Source organism: Camponotus vicinus, unplaced genomic scaffold, assembly GCF_025532165.1.
Source record: "Camponotus vicinus isolate PSW18456_S1 unplaced genomic scaffold, iyCamVici1.0 SCAF_2, whole genome shotgun sequence".
In the NCBI taxonomy this organism is placed as follows: Eukaryota; Metazoa; Arthropoda; class Insecta; order Hymenoptera; family Formicidae; genus Camponotus; species Camponotus vicinus.
This window is the reverse complement of record NW_028141956.1, coordinates 19,686,845-19,706,208: the sequence shown is the minus strand read 5'-3', so window position 1 is coordinate 19,706,208 and position 19,364 is coordinate 19,686,845. Positions and strand designations below refer to the sequence as shown.

At 33.6% G+C, this 19,364-nt stretch overlaps 1 protein-coding gene across 1 annotated transcript; it reads left to right on the top strand.

Annotated features, from left to right (window-relative positions):
* Window positions 1-6,887: 6,887 nt before the first annotated feature.
* LOC145967130 (uncharacterized) lies at window positions 6,888-12,287 on the top strand. Its single transcript, XM_083091791.1, has 3 exons — window positions 6,888-6,975; window positions 7,531-11,784; window positions 11,959-12,287. The coding sequence occupies exons 1-3, from the start codon at window positions 6,915-6,917 to the stop codon at window positions 12,285-12,287; spliced, it is 4,644 nt and encodes a 1,547-aa protein (XP_082947917.1). The 5' UTR covers window positions 6,888-6,914.
* Window positions 12,288-19,364: the final 7,077 nt, after the last annotated feature.

Sequence of the window (19,364 nt, the reverse complement as noted above, 5' to 3'; positions counted from 1 at the left end):
GATGTGTTCAATTAAAGAAAATTTATTAAATAAAGCTTGTCCATAAAATTATAGATAAAAACTTACTTGGCAAAGTAATTATGAATTAATTCTGTTCGAACTGCTACATCAGCAACTTCGTCATTATTATTTCTGTGATTTATGTTACATTCTGCTAACATTTGATCCCATGGTGCAGGTAAATTTAAATCTTAATCGATATCTGGTACTGCTTCATTATTTCGTCTAGCAATGTTATGAAGCTCTGCTGTTGCAATAATAATATTCATTATTCTGTGTTGATGATATCGCATTCCAAGCGCTAGGATTGGAAATCTTCTTTTCCAAATGCCAAAAAGACGTTCTATTGCATTTCGAGTGCGAATATATGCTTCGTTATAAAGATGTTCTGCAGCAGTTTGTGGTGCCAACAACGGAGTTACAATATATTTTTTTAATGGGTATGCGGAATCTCCTAATAACAAACTATTGCCATACATTCCATTCTCAAAGTTTGCTCTCAAACGACTATTATTAAAAATAGTACTATCATGAACAGAACCTTGCCAACGAACAACTATATCAATTATTTCTAAATTGCTGTTACATACTACTTGAGTGTTGAAAGAAAAGTAACCTTTTCTATTGCGAAACAATTCAGCATTTTCTCCACCTGTAATAATAAAGAACTACAATAGCAAAAAGATGTATACCCCCGGTAAGCAAAATGCGCGCAATTTGCCAGCAGATTGGCGACAGATTTCCACAAAAGTTGCTAGCAGATTGGCATCCGTTATGTCCGCAATAGGCTCACGATTTGCTAGCAAAACCTGCTCACAGAATCTGACAGCAGATTATTAGCAAAAACCGAGCAGGATCTGCTAACATCACTTGATGTCAAATTGTCGGCAGAAACCGAGCAGGATCTGCGCGCGCGTAATCTGACGGCAGATTGGCAGCAGATCCCGAGCAGAATCTGCAGCTTCTGGTCATTCATATAAATAAGTAATATAAATACAATAAAATTAATTACTACAGATGTTAAATAAGACTATTATCGGCGAGTTATCGGTTAATTACAATTTTCTTCTAATACAACATATAATATGTAATATGTTATATCGTAGTTATATCTCACATAGTAAAGGACTCAATTTAATTAAATTAATAATAAAGTAAATGGTGAAAATAATTAAATTTAACTTATAAAACTTGAGATATAATTGATTTAGAATTAAATTCTTCCTTTATGCTTCAAATAGGCAGTAAATGAATAATTATCCATTTATCCTATTGATTCCAATCAGTTTAATATTCTGAATCTTATCTGCTTGTATCACATATCAGAAATTAAAGTGATAGAAATAGTTACTATATTTTTGATCTTTTATTAATAATAGCGACTTTATATATATTTCTGACAGAAATTTGATTGCGAGAAAATACATCACATAGCGGTAAGCGAAGGAACTATCGAATCAAATGCAGATTGTTGCCAATTTGCCATCAGATCACGCATGCAAACCCTGTTCCACTTCTGCTGTCAATCTGCAGTCAAATTGCGCGCACGCAGATTCTGCTTGATTTTTGCCGACAATCTGGTATCAAGTCATGTTAGCAGATTCTGCTTGGTTTCTGCCACCAATCTGCGTCAGATTCTGTGAGCAGACTCTGTTCGAGTTTTGACATCAATTTGTCAACTTAATTGGTAATAACAGCTTCAGTACCAAATTTGTAGCCGTTTTGCTAACATTAGTTGATAGCAGACACTTGGCATGATATGCTTTCTACAGACTTTGCTATCTGGGCCTATACATTATAAAAAATAATAAAATATAATATTACAAAAATAAAAATATACACAAAAAGTAATAACAATTTCTCATAAAATTAACTTACCAAATGATTGAACACGAATATGTGTGCAATCTATACAACCAATGGCTGCGTTCAGCAGTAAAAGCTGCTTTGCAACTGTTGTAAAATTCGTGAATCTGATTGGTGTATGCTCTTAGATTCAGTCAAAATTAAGAGCATACACCAATCAAGCTCACGAATTTTACAACAGTTGCAAAGCAATTTTTTCTGCTGAACGCAGCCAATGACTCTAGGAAAACGTGCAATATTATAAAATTGTAGTTGAGCATTTCTTATCTCCTCTTCTGTAGTTGATAAACGGATATAATGAGGCCGTAATCTAGCAATAGCTGCACTAACTCTATGTACAATATAATGTGCCGAAGTTGTGCTCACTCCAGAAAAATCTCCAATTGTTATAAGAAATGATCCTGTAGCTTAAATATGAAGTGTGAGTAATAATTGTTCCATAGGAGAAGTTGCTCTGTTTCTAAAAAATAAAAATATATATTATTTGTATAAATTTAATTTTATATAATTATGTAATTATAAAATTATTATTAGAAAATAATTATAAAGAACTTACTTATTAGTTAAAAACTCTAATTCTTCTGTAATATTTTCCAGTATTAATAATATTGACTCTTTACTTAAACGAAATCGCATTTTAAATTCAATGTCGTCTAATTTTTCGAAAAAATTAATGTGCACTTTAAATTTTCTTTCTCTTCTGTTAATTTGTTGAAGAATTTCTTCATCATCAGAAGATGACAATACATCATAAAAATGTGCCATGTCCGACAAATAGGTTAAGTATATATCAAAATAAAATGTGACACTAGTTATATTTTTTAATCGTAGTTTAATTGTCCTTAGGCCCAGTTCCATAACTCGAGTTAACCCGAGTTTAATACGTTAAACTGGGTCCTGATTGGTCCATTCGCCACTTAAACTCGGGTTAACTGGATTGTGGAACTGGGCCTTAATCGGCCAATTTTGGCCGTTTAAATTAAACTCGGTTTATGCAGTTTTAAACGTGTGCAAATGTTTGGTAGAAACCAATTTTTAAGTTAACCGGGCTTAATCCAATATTACTAGGGACCAATTCCTTAAACTATGTTGGTAGAAACGGGCCTTAGGCCCAGTTCCACAACTTACTTTAACAGAAGTTTAACTCGTTAAAGGAAGATTTACATTGCGTCCCAAATCCATTGTATCCAATCGGACGTCATACATCGGACATTCAACGTAATGTAAATCCTCCTTTAACGAGTTAAACTTCGGTTAAAGTAAGTTGTGGAACTGGGCCTTAAGTCCCTTGCACAATGCTAGGCAACAGGCAATAAGAACAGAAACAGTATCTATTCTCTGCTCCTATTGCAAATATTTTCTGTTCCGCGTATTTATTGGTGAATAGTTTCTATTCCTTATTTCTATTGCCTGTTGCCTAGCATTGTGCAAGAAGGTTTACAGTAAAGCGTCGTCTACAATGGCCGTAGCATAAGGTTGTAAGGCCGTAGTCGTAAGAAATTGACCAATCACAGTTGATTATTCTCCTGAACTTCAACTGGGATTGGTCAATTTCTTACGACTACGGCCTTACAACCTTATGCTACGGCCATTGTAGACGACGCTTTACAAATTGAAAAAAAGGAACGAGTTAAGTTAGAGTTACCAAAAAAAAGTAACTATAACTGTAACTTCGTTACAAGTAACGAGTTACTTCCCAACCCTGCCAACAACTAGCAATAACACAAATTAGCACAAACATATTTATAATAGCACAAACAATTATGTACCTTGAGTTCTTATTAATATTTACACAAATTGAGGGATCATTAGTGTTGATTTATTTTAAAATTTGTTCATCGTTAAATAAATTCTCGGAACAACGTTAGGCAAAAGATTTCTTACTGTCTTTGGAGAATAATCTCCATAATATTCGAGCTTTTCTTTGTAGCACGTTGACAGAAAATGAACAGAACATATATACGTGCTGTTACATTAAAAATATATTATCTATTAAAATTTTAATATATAATAAAGCTAAAGGACCCCGCAGAAAACATGGAAAATGGCTTTCGGTAAAATTGGCTGAAACTTTGCCATTTTGTACTTCAAGTAATGCTGATCAAAAGTTACCATTGTCACAAGTCAATCCTACGAGCCGTTTTCGTTCTGGAAAGGCTCAAAGTTCGATAATAGTACCTATGATACTTTCTCGCTTTCAGCGTTATCCAGGATCAACGACGTGGACGTAGCGAGTATCTGATCCCTTTGTGTGTATGCGTGTGTGTGTGTGTGTGTATGTGGTGTGTGAGTGTGTGTGTATGTGGGTGGGTGGGTGGGAGGGCGGGTGGGTGTCAGCAGAGATAAGGACCCCACGGTTCGTCACTTCCGCGGTAGTTAACGACTCCAAACCCTCTCTGCTGTGTGTGTGTGTGGGGGGAGGTATATGGGTGTGCGTGGGTGCGTGCGTGCATGATATATAACATATTATGTGTGTGTGTTAATTATTGCGTTTTTATCACATCTATTGATTAATAATGTCAACATTCCGAGGATCATCTGGAGGTTCTCGGTCTGCGGCATCCAATGTGATGTTGAGCAACGACGTATCAGGATATTTGATGTTTCCCTGATGTCGTGCAAAACCTAGGTACCATAAGACGCTGGCAACGTGTGCGCATGTACCTAAAGTGCGAGCTCCAGATTGACATGTACAATAATACCCATTAATTGGATCATTAGCATTGTCAGCAGCATTTTCATCCCTATTATCGATCTCATATGAAATGAAGATCTGATGTCTTGTTGCATTACGAAATCTGGAATACAATCTAATTCTTAGAAAACCTGGCTCATTAATATGTTGATCAATTTGAAATTCCTCATCATTATCCCTTAGTAACTTATCTTGGACATATGAAGTAGATACATGCGCACACGTTGCCAGCGTCTTATGGTACCTAGGTTTTGCACGACATCAGGGAAACATCAAATATCCTGATACGTCGTTGCTCAATATCACATTGGATGCCGCAGACCGAGAACCTCCAGATGATCCTCGGAATGTTGACATTATTAATCAATAGATGTGATAAAAACGCAATAATTAACACACATACACATAATATGTTATATATCATGCACGCACGCACCCACGCACACCCATACACCCCCCCCCCCACACACACACACAGCAGAGAGGGTTTGGAGTCGTTAACTATCGCGGAAGTGACGAACCGTGGGGTCCTTATCTCTGCTGACACCCACCCGCCCTCCCACCCACCCACCCACATACACACACACTCACACACCACATACACACACACACACACACGCATACACACAAAGGGATCAGATACTCGCTACGTCCACGTCGTTGATCCTGGATAACGCTGAAAGCGAGAAAGTATCATAGGTACTATTATTGAACTTTGAGCCTTTCCAGAACGAAAACGGCTCGTAGGATTGACTTGTGACAATGGTAACTTTTGATCAGCATTACTTGAAGTACAAAATGGCAAAGTTTCAGCCAATTTTACCGAAAGCCATTTTCCATATGTTTTCTGCGGGGTCCTTTATGTATTTACCAGTTGTTCAGTTCCTTATTTTAATCTTTATGATAAGTCGATTATCACGCATGCAGCGCCATCCGTACGCGATTACGATACTCAAGAGCCGATCGCAAGGAACTACTTTCTAATATGGCTGCGATTGATCAACCACAAAATTCACGTTGTCCATAAGATTATACCGAAGATCTCAAATACAGTGTTCAAGTTTTTACCAAAGAGTTCAATCGAGAATAGTTCTTTCTCCATTACCTCCTTCTCCATTATCGGCCTAAACATTGGTCCTTCGAGCCGGATTCACTGCAGGAAGGAAAGACGTACAAAGAACAAAGGAGGAAGTTCATACGAGAGCACGAAGATCGGTAATCATACAAGGACATTGTAATCGGCGCAGCCAAGAGAGAATATTACCAAGTCAGCAGTACGTAATTACGCACGGCGCTCTCTTTCTCGCGCTCAAGCGAGATACGGCCGTCCTTCTCCTACGGACTACGCACGGCGCTTTCTTTCTCGCACTCAAGCGAGATACAGCCGTCCTTCTCCTACGGATTACACGGCGCTCTCTTTCTCGCGCTCAAGCGAGATACGACCGTCCTTCTCCTACGGATTACACGGCGCTCTCTTTCTCGCGCTCAAGCGAGATACGGCCGTCCTTCTCCTACGGACTACGCACGGCGCTTTCTTTCTCGCACTCAAGCGAGATACAGCCGTCCTTCTCCTACGGATTACACGGCGCTCTCTTTCTCGCGCTCAAGCGAGATACGGCCGTCCTTCTCCTACGGATTACACGGCGCTCTCTTTCTCGCGCTCAAGCGAGATACGGCCGTCCTTCTCCTACGGACTACGCACGGCGCTTTCTTTCTCGCACTCAAGCGAGATACGGCCGTCCTTCTCCTACGGACTACGCACGGCGCTTTCTTTCTCGCACTCAAGCGAGATACAGCCATCCTTCTCCTCCGGACCACACACGGCACACGGCGCTCTCTCTTTCGCTCAGGCGAACCATAGACGTCCTTTTCTTAGGGTGAAAGAAACAGTACGACCAACCCAATGACAGGAAGTACAAAATTACGTGGTCAGAGTTACAAAGACTATATTGTAATAAGGTTAAGGTAAACCTTATATTAAATAAATATTACGTTAAGTTAGCATAGCAATCAGCTAAATACGATAACAAGTTCAGTCATTAGACATTGATATTAATCTGTGTTAATTACGTCCGATGAGCAAAATGGAACAAAAGGCTCAATTAATTAGACAGCGTGGTAGAGTTAGAGCGAGACTCACTAATTTTAAAACTTTTGTAGCGAAACTTGAGGATGAACCTGAAAAACGAGTAGAATTAGCCAGTCGAATAGAAAAGGCAGAACAGTTATGGATAGAATTCGATACAATTCAAAACAAGATTGAAGATATAGATGAATCCGATGAACAAGAATAGAACGAACAAATTTTGGGGATTCTTATCACAAGATAATTACCGATGCGCGAAGACTATCCATGACTGATCAACCAGCCGTTTTTCCGACCGCTCGCGTCGACGCACAACCAGTAATACAAGGTGAACAATTTGCGATTCGCCCAATCGTCAAATTGTCCAATATCGATTTGCCTAAATTTGATGGAAATTATGAACGATGGATACCTTTTCGGGATTTGTTTGAATCTCTTATCGCTTCAAACCACGCGTTACCTAATGTACAAAAACTACACTACTTGAGATCTGCTTTGACAGGTGAAGCTGCAAAGGTAATCAATTCGTTAGAAATTACAAATGATAATTACGCGGTAGCGTGGAATTTATTAAAGCAAAGATTTGAAAATAAACGATTGATCGTACAGTATCTTATTCAAATGTTACTTGATATTCCAGCTATCACTAGAGAATCATATGCAGATCTCAGGCAATTAGTTGATAATATTACACAATATACACAGTCGCTAACAAAACTCGGTCAACCGGTAGAGAGTTGGAGCACAATGATTATACATATTATCTTACCAAAAATAGATAAAGGATCTCGTAGAGAATGGGAGTCAAAACGATCTGCAATAGAAGCGTTTCCTACGTTGACCGAATTTATTGATTATCTTATTAATCGTAGTGCCTTTTTAGAAGCGGTAAATCGAGCAAATCAGAATTCGCAAGGTATGACTGCAAATACCTATCGAAAAGATGTTAAATTGCCTCCAGGCCATCACAAAAGTGTGACGCAAGCATATGTAACAAGCGATTCATCGTGTCCAATATGTTCCGAGAGTCATAGTCTGCGAGAATGTCAGGTATTTCTTAAAATGTCGGTAAACGAAAGAATTTTAGAAATAAAAAAGAAACGTTTATGCATAAAATGTTTTAAGGCATTTCATGGGCGGAACTGTAGAGTGTCTAATTGTAAAACTTGTAACGGCTACCATAATACTCTTCTACATAAGAGCAATTCTAACCACGAGACGTTAAACAAGCTCGAAGTGCAACCGATTAATAGTACCAAGCAAGTAGCACAACTTGCTGTTGATCCGGAAACAAACGAATCATCCACTGTTCTTAATCATTGCAGTATTAGGGAGACTAGCCAAGTTCTTCTCGCTACAGCTATTATTCACATTCGCGATTGTTACGGAAAAACACATGAATGTCGCGCACTTCTCGACAATGGATCGCAATCCAATTTTATGACAAAAGAATTAAGCGAACAGTTAAATTTAAAACAAGAAACTATTAATACTAAGATTATAGGCATTAGCAACATTCCGATCAACACTGTGCAAAGAGTTCGTGCAATGATTCAATCGCGAATAAATTCATTTCAGTGTGAAACGTCTTTTTTAGTAATCAATCAAATATCAGAGTGCCTGCCCATGATCGAAATCAACCAAAATCAATTGGATATACCATCCAATATAACTTTAGCAGACCCAAGTTATGGCATTCCAGGGAAGATAGATGTACTATTGGGTGCCTCCATTTTTTGGGAACTCTTGTGCACCAGGCAAATACAACGAATGAAGAATTCCCCTGTTTTTCAAGAAACACTCCTGGGTTGGATAATTTCAGGCTCAGTATATGCTAATAATATGAAGCAACACGAGGAATCGTACTGTGGAATGTCAACTGACAACGCGCTGCAGCAACAATTAGAAAAATTTTGGGAGATTGAAGAAGTGGAAATGCCAGTACATTATTCAAATGAAGAGATACAATGTGAAGAATATTTTGTTTCTACTCACAGTAGGAACAAAGACGGTCGCTTTGTAGTACAACTACCGCTAAAGGAAAATATAGAAAAATTGGGAGAATCCTTCGACATAACAGAAAAACGATTAAAGGCATTAGAGAGGAAATTAGAAAGGCAACCAGAATTAAAGGAACACTATCATGAGTTCATAGTGGAGTATTTAAAATTAGGTCACATGACCGAAATGCAATCCGATGAAAGACATGCCAAACTAGCATATTACATTCCTCATCACGCAGTAGTAAAAGAAGAGAGTACAACTACAAAGGTAAGAGTTGTTTTTGATGCATCATGCAAGACATCGTCCGGAAAATCCTTAAATGATATACTCATGGTAGGACCAACGATCCAAGAAAATTTAATGGATATCATTATTCGATTCCGGCAATATAAATATGCAATGACCGCTGATATAGTCAAAATGTACAGGCAAGTTATGCTGAAGCAAGAAGATCGCAAATTACAACGTATTTTGTGGAGATGGGATAGAAAAAAACCTATACAAATATTTGAGCTTAACACCATCACTTATGGAATGGCTAGTTCATCATTTTTAGCGATTAGATGCTTACAAGAAGCAGCTCAACAGATGGAATATAAGTTTAAAGATGCCAGCGACGTAATAAGAAGAGATTTTTACGTAGATGATCTATTAACAGGAGCGGATACAGTGAAAGCACTTATACAACTGAAACAAGAAATTACATGCATACTGGATTCCAGCAAATTTGAATTAAGAAAATGGATATCAAACGTACCGGAAATCGGTGATCAAATGGGCAACAGAGAAAAGGAAGTCACAATGAGTGAATCAATTAAGATACTCGGGCTATGGTGGAACCCTACAGCCGATAATTTTCAGTATCGTATTAAAATAAATAATAATGAAACCAAGATTACGAAACGCAACATATTAGCCAGGGTAGCACAGGTATATGATCCACTCGGAATAGTAGGCCCCATAGTAGTGCAAATTAAAATTCTTATACAGCGACTTTGGCAATCAAAATGTAACTGGGATGAAGAAGTTACAAATGATATAAAGAATATGTGGATACAATGGAAATCTCAGATTTCAAGCGTAGAAGAGCTGCTAATTCCAAGAAGGATAATCTGTGATAACCCAGTAGAAATAGAATTGCACGGATTCTGCGACGCTTCGGAATCAGCATATGGCGCCTGTATATATCTTCGTAGCACTAACTCAAGATCAGAATATACTGTGAGATTATTATGTGCCAAATCAAGGGTGGCGCCCATCAAAAAGATATCATTACCAAGATTGGAGCTATGCGGAGCGGTGCTATTAGCTAAATTAGGTAGAAACGTGCTGCAGAGGTTAACAGTACAAATACATAAAGTTTATTATTGGAGCGATTCAACTATAGTATTATCCTGGATAGCAAGAGAACCTGCACAATGGAAAACATTTGTAGCAAACAGAGTGGCTGAAATACAGCGGGAGACAAAAGAAGCACTATGGTATCACGTCAAGTCGGAAGACAATCCTGCTGATCTCCTATCTAGAGGAGTAAATCCTGACAAGTTAAAAGACAAGAAAATGTGGTGGGAAGGCCCACAAGTTCTACATCAAAATTCAGATTTTGTGCCATTCAGTGACGAAAACATTCAAGGAGACGTGATAGAAAGGCGTACAACAAGCCTATTTGTTCATAACGGAGAAAGGGACGCCTATTTAGAGATTATCGAAAAATTTTCATCACTATCGCGAGCACAGCGAGTGATTGCTTACTGTCTACGTTTTAAAAACAATGGAATAAAAAGGTCATCACAAAAAACGAAGTCGATAACAGTAGAAGAAAAACAACAAGCCATGAAAGCACTCGTCAAAGGATGCCAAATTCATAGTTTTCCACAGGAATGGCATAATCTTCGTAATAAAACAAAATTGCATTCAAAGAGCAGACTACTGACATTGCACCCATTTTTGGATGACGATGGTATTATTCGTGTGGGCGGAAGGTTGTGCAATGCGTCAATAGAATATTCACAGAAACATCCCATCATTTTACCTAATAAGCATCACCTCACTACCCTGATAATTAGAGACACACATTATAGGAATTTACATGCCGGAGCACAAGCTGTTTTAACGATAATACATAACACTTATTGGCCGATCTCGGGCAAAGAAGCAATACGTCGAGTATTAAGATCCTGTATAGTATGCTTTCGCGCAAAACCGATAACTGCAAAGCAATTGATGGGTAATTTGCCGGCAGTAAGAGTTACTCAACAATCACGCGCTTTTTTATATGCAGGAGTGGATTACGCAGGTCCATTCACAATAAAGATATCGCGAAACAAAACGAGCAAAGCTTATTTATCTATTTTTATTTGTTTGGTGACAAAAGCGGTGCACTTCGAACTAGTATCTGACTTAACTACAGCGTCATTTCTTAACGCAATGAAACGTTTTTTTGCCCGAAGAGGTAAATGCATAACCATATATTCGGATAATGGTACTACTTTTGTAGGTGCTAACAATCAACTTTCAGAACTCAAAAATTACTTAGTAAAAGCATCGACTCAAAATCAAATTAATGAATATTTAGCAGAACAATTCATTAATTGGAAATTCATCCCTCCATATTCACCCCATATGGGAGGATTGTGGGAAGCAGCCGTGAAATCGGCAAAAACTCACATGCGAAAAATTATCGGAGCAACAGCATTGAGTTTTGAAGAGCTATACACAATATTAACATTAATCGAAGCTTGTTTAAACTCAAGACCTATTACACCATTATCTAATGATCCGAAAGATCTGCAGCCTTTGACCCCTGGTCACTTTCTAATAGGAGAAGCCATGACTGCAATTCCGGAACAAAATCTCGTTGATGTATCGATGAATCGCTTGACGCGTTACCAATTAATTACTCAAATGAAACAGCATTTTTGGAATAGATGGTCCAAAGAATATATCGCGCAGTTACAACAGCGAGTTAAGTGGAAGCAAGCGAGTCCCGTAAATATAAAACCAGGAACTATGGTAATTTTAAAAAACGAAAACACCCCTCCAATGACATGGCCATTAGGACGAGTTATAGAAGTACATCCAGGAGGAGATGGAATCACTAGAGTAGTTACACTCAAAACTAGCCGCGGAATATGTAAGCGAGCAATAACTAAAATATGCATTCTACCAATTGAAGACAATAATTCAGTTTAAGTTTAAGATAAGTTTAAGTTTAACCAATTCGTTAGGTAATGTTCTTCATAAGTTTTTATTTATATGTACCTATCGGCGAATATACGCTTATCTCTTTGATTATTTGTATTGAAAGGTTTATACCTGTCAAGGGGGGCAGGATGTTCAGTTCCTTATTTTAATCTTTATGATAAGTCGATTATCACGCATGCAGCGCCATCCGTACGCGATTACGATACTCAAGAGCCGATCGCAAGGAACTACTTTCTAATATGGCTGCGATTGATCAACCACAAAATTCACGTTGTCCATAAGATTATACCGAAGATCTCAAATACAGTGTTCAAGTTTTTACCAAAGAGTTCAATCGAGAATAGTTCTTTCTCCATTACCTCCTTCTCCATTATCGGCCTAAACACCAGTTTTGAGGTTAACCTCCTTGCCACAGGCTTTCATCCACTTTAATATGAATTCGGGATCTTTTGGAAAAGAATGAAACTTAATTTTCTTTCCTTTAACATTTTCGCTACGATTTTTGCAACTTTTAATGCTACATGCCACCATAATTTAAGGCCTATATTCTGAATCCTCTTTTATCGATAAAAGTGCCTCTAAAAGTGGCACATAAGCCTTCTGATTAGCTACAGGCCACTTTTAGAAGCACTTTTATCGATAAAAGAGGATTCAGAATATGGGCCTAATTAAAATAGCAAGACACAAATTGACTTTATTTTTTCAATATGGGCCGTGTTCCGAAATTGCTGCCAATTTTTCTGCCAGCACTGAAAATATATAATATACGTAACGTGCACTATAGAATTTGCAGTACTGGTAGCAGAGAGAAGCCTGAGAGGGGCCACGCTGCCATTTTTCATGGGACGCTTTTTCTACGTCGTACACTAGCGGCGCGTGCATCCATTTTACGCCGCCTGGAACTACATGGCCACATCCACTTTTAGGTGCCGATAAAACAGTCGGTTTTGGTTCATGTCCGTGCTACATCCACAATTTATAGCTCAGAAATAACATCCCGCATATAGACGTAATTAAAATATACTTTGTTAGCTGCGCGATTTCTTTTCCACATTCAAGTACATATTATAAATATCAATATTAATGAGATGCTATTAATGAAATAAGTTTGTGTAATATACGTGTGTAGGATATTTTCTCGTGAATATTATTCTCGATAGAAAACAGAAAAGATAAATTATATAAAATCCAATAAATTGAATTTTATTTACTAAAACGATCTTAGAAGAAAGACAATTATAGACCATTTCCAGGAGATGTCACGTGAACACTACATATTTGATACGCAACATATATAACTCTTTTAAAGAGTTCCGAAGTCTTTAGTAATCGGTTTTCTCGCTTTCTCTATCCATTCGCAACTCACGAGAATGCAAACATCTTATAAATTAAAAACTAAAACTTTTATTTTGTATTTTATCGATTTGAAAATAATTTTAATGAATTAATGAGATTTTTACGATTAAAATGACACCAAACACGATATAAATCGGACAATTTTTAATTAGTCTGATAATAAAAATTTGGATTATATATTTAACTACATTTATCCGACTTATGTCGTGTTTGATGTCATTTTAATTGCAAAATGCTCATTATTCCATTAAAATTACTTTAAAACGAATAAAATGCATTTTATTTTCTATTCTGATAAGATGACATACTCGTGACATACTATAGAGAAAGGGTGTATCGCGTAAGAGACTTCGGAACTCTTTTGACGATACGTCATCTCGCTTGCTCTTATTCGTTCTCGCTCTCGCTTTCAATAATATCGAAAACTTTTTTTTCGTTATGTATAATAATTTATAACTTTAAATATCCATAAAATAAAAACTAAAACTTTTATATTTTATTTGATCTTTTTGAAAGTAATTAAAATAAATTAATGAAATTTTTGCGTTTAAAATGACATCAAACATAATATAATTCAGATAATTGTTCCTTATTGTTAGATAAATAAAAAAATTGTATTTAATTGAAAATTATTCCAATGAGAAATGTTCGGTTTAATGTGATTAATTTTTAGTTTTTAGTTTTTAGCAAGAATCTTGTTAACTCTAAAATTATGTTCAATAACAAACTAGTAGAAATATAAAAAAATTTAGTTTCAATATATTTAATGTTATATTTATTTTTAAAAGAGTTATATATGTTGCGTATCAAATATGTAGTGTTCACGTGACATCTCCTCCCAGTGAGCATTATTGAGAGGAAGAAGTCTTTAAGAGGACTTTCTTAAGACTTCATTAATTTCTCTCAAAAATGATATCAATAAGTTATCTTTTTTGCAAGATATCTTTGAAAAGACCTCTTTAAGAGGAATTTTTCAAAATCTCATTTATTTCTCTTGGAAATGATATCAATAAATGTATCTATTTGCAAACTGTCTTTTAAAAGAGCTCTTTATGATATCTATTTATAGATGGCTCTAGAGTCTTAGAAGGAAAAGCTCTTTAAGAGGTCTTTTCAAATATCTCATTAATTTCTCTTGAAAATGTTATCAGTAAATAATCATTTCGCAAGATGTTTCTCAAAAACCACATAACCTATAATCAATCTACCGCATGTGAATGGACCAGAGAGATTATTTATTATATTGTGGAGAAAAAGATTTGTGTGAGTCAAGAAATTGACAAAAATAGAACAGCATGTGAGAAATGCATTAAAACTAACCGTAACTGATCTTTTAGCCTACAAACTGTCATGGACAGGACAGAAAAACACGATTGAAACAAGATGCATGAAATTTGCTGACGTTATTATCGGTATGATTTTATTGTCTCAAACTTTTAAATTAGTCCGAATTATATACATTACAAACACATACGATAATACCACAGTATATACAGTAGCGCAACTCTCCCGATTTTGTGTAGCATAAAATGGAATGCGCATGCGCGAAGTCAGCGAGTATACTAGTACTGCCATCTGTACTTTCCTCTCATTCTCTCCTTTGGTTTTCATTCTCTTTCTAACACATTATAATATGTAATATAAATTAAATTCAATAAAACTTGAATATATGTACATAAAGAAATTGTGAAAAATATAATACAAAATATATAATGCAAATATATATAAAAAATAGTATATATATATGACATGATGTGAATATTAATTAATTAATAATACATTTTATATGTCATATATAACTGATAGCAGAAAAGATATAGGCCGGTATTCATAGTCCGTTCTTATATTTAAGATCGTCTTAAGAACCCATTCAACCAATCATGACCGCATTGCAGCTATTTGATTGGTTGAATGGGTTCTTAAGACGATCTTAAATATAAGAACGGACTATGAATACCGGCCATATACTCATAATACTCATATATAATTTATAATATATTTACATATTAATACTTATATATATAATTTTTAATATATTTATATATTAATTGTACATACGTATATTCTATATATATATTCAAAAACTTAAAATTAAAAAAAAAACATTTAGATTAAGACTACAATCACTTAAATTTTATTATATAAAATATATATATTTATGAGCAAAATGAATAAAAAAACAAGAAATATATATTTGTTAATAATATATATTTATTTATAAACAGTTGTATTTCGTTAAAAATATTTCACAAACAGAAATAATCTTGAAACTAAACTTTTTCTCTCTCAAATCAATCATCTGACCATACCTCAGCTACTCGATCCACCTCAGCATGAATCAGAAAGAGAAAATGAGAGAGTAGAAGAATAGAAACAAGAAAGTGTTTTACATTCAATTAAAATACAAATGTGAAATACGTTATAACATATATGTCATATAAACGTTTGATGTTTATATGATGTAAACATCAAACGTTTATATGACATATATGTTATAACATATTTCACATTTGTATTTTAATTGAATGTAAAACACTTTCTTGTTTCTATTCTTCTACTCTCTCATTCTCTCTTTCTGATTCATGCTGAAGTGGACCGAGTAGCTGAGGTATGGTCAGATGATTTGAGAGAGAAAAAGTTTAGTTTCAAGATTATGTCTGTTTGTGAAATAAATATTTTTAACGAAATACAACTGTTTATAAATAAATATATATTATTAACAAATATATATTTCTTGTTTTTTTATTCATTTTACTCATAAATATATATATTTTATATAATAAAATTTAAGTGATTGTAGTCTTAATCTAAATGTTTTTTTTTTTTAATTTTAAGTTTTTGAATATATATATAGAATATATGTATGTACAATTAATATATAAATATATTAAAAATTATATATATAAGTATTAATATGTAAATATATTATAAATTATATATGAGTATTATGAGTATATATCTTTTCTGCTATCAGTTATATATGACATATAAAATGGTTAATTAATATTCACATCATGTCATATATACTATTTTTTATATATATTTGCATTATATATTTTGTATTATATTTTTCACAATTTCTTTATGTACATATATTCAAGTTTTATTGAATTTAATTTATATTACATATTATAATGTGTTAGAAAGAGAACGAAAACCAAAGGAGAGAATGAGAGGAAAGTACAGATGGCAGTACTAGTATACTCGCTGACTTCGCGCATGCGCATTTCATTTTATGCTACACAAACTTCAAAGGTGCCGACAGGGAGTTGCGCTACTGTATATACTGTGATAATACATCACTAATAGCGACTTGAATCTGATTTTTCAAGACTGGCATCTAATGCTCTAGAATTTTAACAGAAACACTCAGTGAACATTGTAGAGCATTGGCATAAAATTTACATATATTTAGTGATACTATACACATGCAGCAGGAGCATATTATTCTGTACACTGACTAATATGAATAACAAAATAACTGAATCAATGAATATATATATATATATATACAGGGTGACCCATTTTAACTTAGGCAGCCAAATAACTCGAAAAATAAGCAAGATAGAGAAAAATGTTTTAGACAAAAGTTGTATGGTTTCGAGGGGGCCATAAGATGGTATCATTGGTTTGACCTTGAAGAGTCATTTGAAGGTCACGTGAAGGTCACTTCAATTTTTTTAAATGGAATACCCTATATATTTTTGTACATTCTTGTAGCTTATTTCGAGAGCTTTCCAAAACACTATAATTAAGTACCTTTCCGTTAAGTACTTTTTGAGTTATGATGCTTGAAATAATTTCTTAATTTTACATAAACCGTAAAATATCTTGTAAAATATTCATTTTTCGATTATCTTACCTTAATACTTTTATGTACAAAATAATGAGAGGAATCAATTGGTGTAAAGAAAACACATAGTTGTTTTTAAGAAAAAATATGGAATTGTTAATTGCAAATTACATATTTTTTCTTCGAAACAACTATGTGTTTTCTTTACACCAATTGATTCCTCTCATTATTTTGTACATAAAACTATTAAGGTAAGGTAATCGAAAAATGAATATTTTACAAGATATTTTACGGTTTATGTAAAATTAAGAAATTATTTCAAGCCTCATAACTCAAAAAGTACTTAACGAAAATGTACTTAATTATAGTGTTTTGGAAAGCTCTCGAGATGAGCTACAAGAATGTACAAAAATATATAGGATGTTCCATTTAAAAAAATTGAAGTGACCTTCACGTGACCTTCAAATGACTCTTCAAGATCAAACCAATGATACCATCTTATGGCCCCCTCGAAACCATACAACTTTTGTCTAAAACATTTTTCTCTATCTTGCTTATTTTTCGAGTTATTTGGCTGCCTAAGTTAAAATGGGTCACCCTGTATATTCGTGCAGAGTAACATGCTCTTGGTGCATCACAAAATATATGTAAATTTTACATATGTAAATTTTTTTATTACGAAATTATAATTAATAAATATTTTTTTCAGAAGTAATCATCAGTGTTAATGGGAAAAGTATTTCATCGCATAAAATTCAAGCTGTAATTAAGAACTGGCTACAGCATGCTGGAGATCGAATAAGTCAAACTATGAAACGACATGAAAAAAAGAAATGAAATTTTTTGAAATATTATAATTATATTGATTTTTATTCTGGATTTTTCTTTAAGCTTTATATTGATTTTTTTTTATTTTGGATTTTTCTTTAAGCTTTCAGCTTATAATAGAATTTTATTTTTTAAATATGTGCAATAATCTTTTTCTTTATTTTGGTTTGTAACAGAACTTTATTTTTTACATATGGCAATAAAATATGTATAAGAATGCAATAATTTTAAATAATTTTAAATATATAATAAGAAAAATACAATTTTTTTATGTTTACAAAAACAAAATAAAAGTATATTTTTATACATGAAAGAAAAAAAATAATATATACCACATAATTTCTAATGTTTGTATGCATAAATGTATAAATTATATATTTATCATAAAAGAGTTGTGTGTATATATATATATATATATATATATATATATATATATATATATATATATTATTGAGTATATTCTTTCAAATAATAAAATATGTAAAAATATTATAAATAAAAAATTCCTAAGTCATATCTGACTACGCATTGAAGATTAAGATTCAAGATTAAAGTTGAAATTAAAGTCCATATCAGATTACGCCTACGCATTGAAAATTTAAGATTAAAGTTGAAATTTGACTAATCAGGACAAAGAAACTTTAGTTCCTTTTGTTCTGATTTGTCAAATTCCAATCTTTAATCTTAAATTTTCAATGCGTAGGCGTAATCTGATATGGACTTTACCCAATAAACACATGATGGAATATTAAACATTTATTAAACGTAAAGTTAGTATAAATGTGGTATAAGTATATCAGATAAACGTTTTAATTTTTATGGTTTTTATACAATCGTATAATATATGATAATGATATCCGTTTTTATTACGTTTGCATAAAACAAAATGGATTTTATGCGTTAAAAATATTATATAAGAATACGAAAAGAAACGTTTAGTTTCTAGAATATATCTGCGTCTATTTTATTTCTTAAAATCGTATATTTATGTAATCGAAGAAACGTTTATTGAAAACGTATATAATTTATGAGAAAAATCTCATTTATAAATGTTTACAAAATTCTATTCTATAAATGGTATAATCTAAGTCTTAAAAACGTTAATAGATTGTTGCACGAATAATATACACACCTGATTTTACAACTAAAATATTATACGACTAATAAACATTTTATTATTATATATATTTAACTCAAAATATGGTCAAATATATATAATAATAATATATGTTTATTAGTCGTATAATATTTTAGTTGTAAAATCAGGTGTGTATATATTATTCGTGTAACAATTTATTAACGTTTTTAAGACTTAGATTATACCATTTATAGAATAGAATTTTGTAAACATTTATAAATGAGATTTTTCTCATAAATTATATACGTTTTCAATAAACGTTTCTTCGATTACATAAATATATGATTTTAAGAAATAAAATAGACGCAGATACATTCTAGAAACTAAACGTTTCTTTTCGTATTCTTATATAATATTTTTCAACGCATAAAATCCGTTTTGTTTTATGCAAACG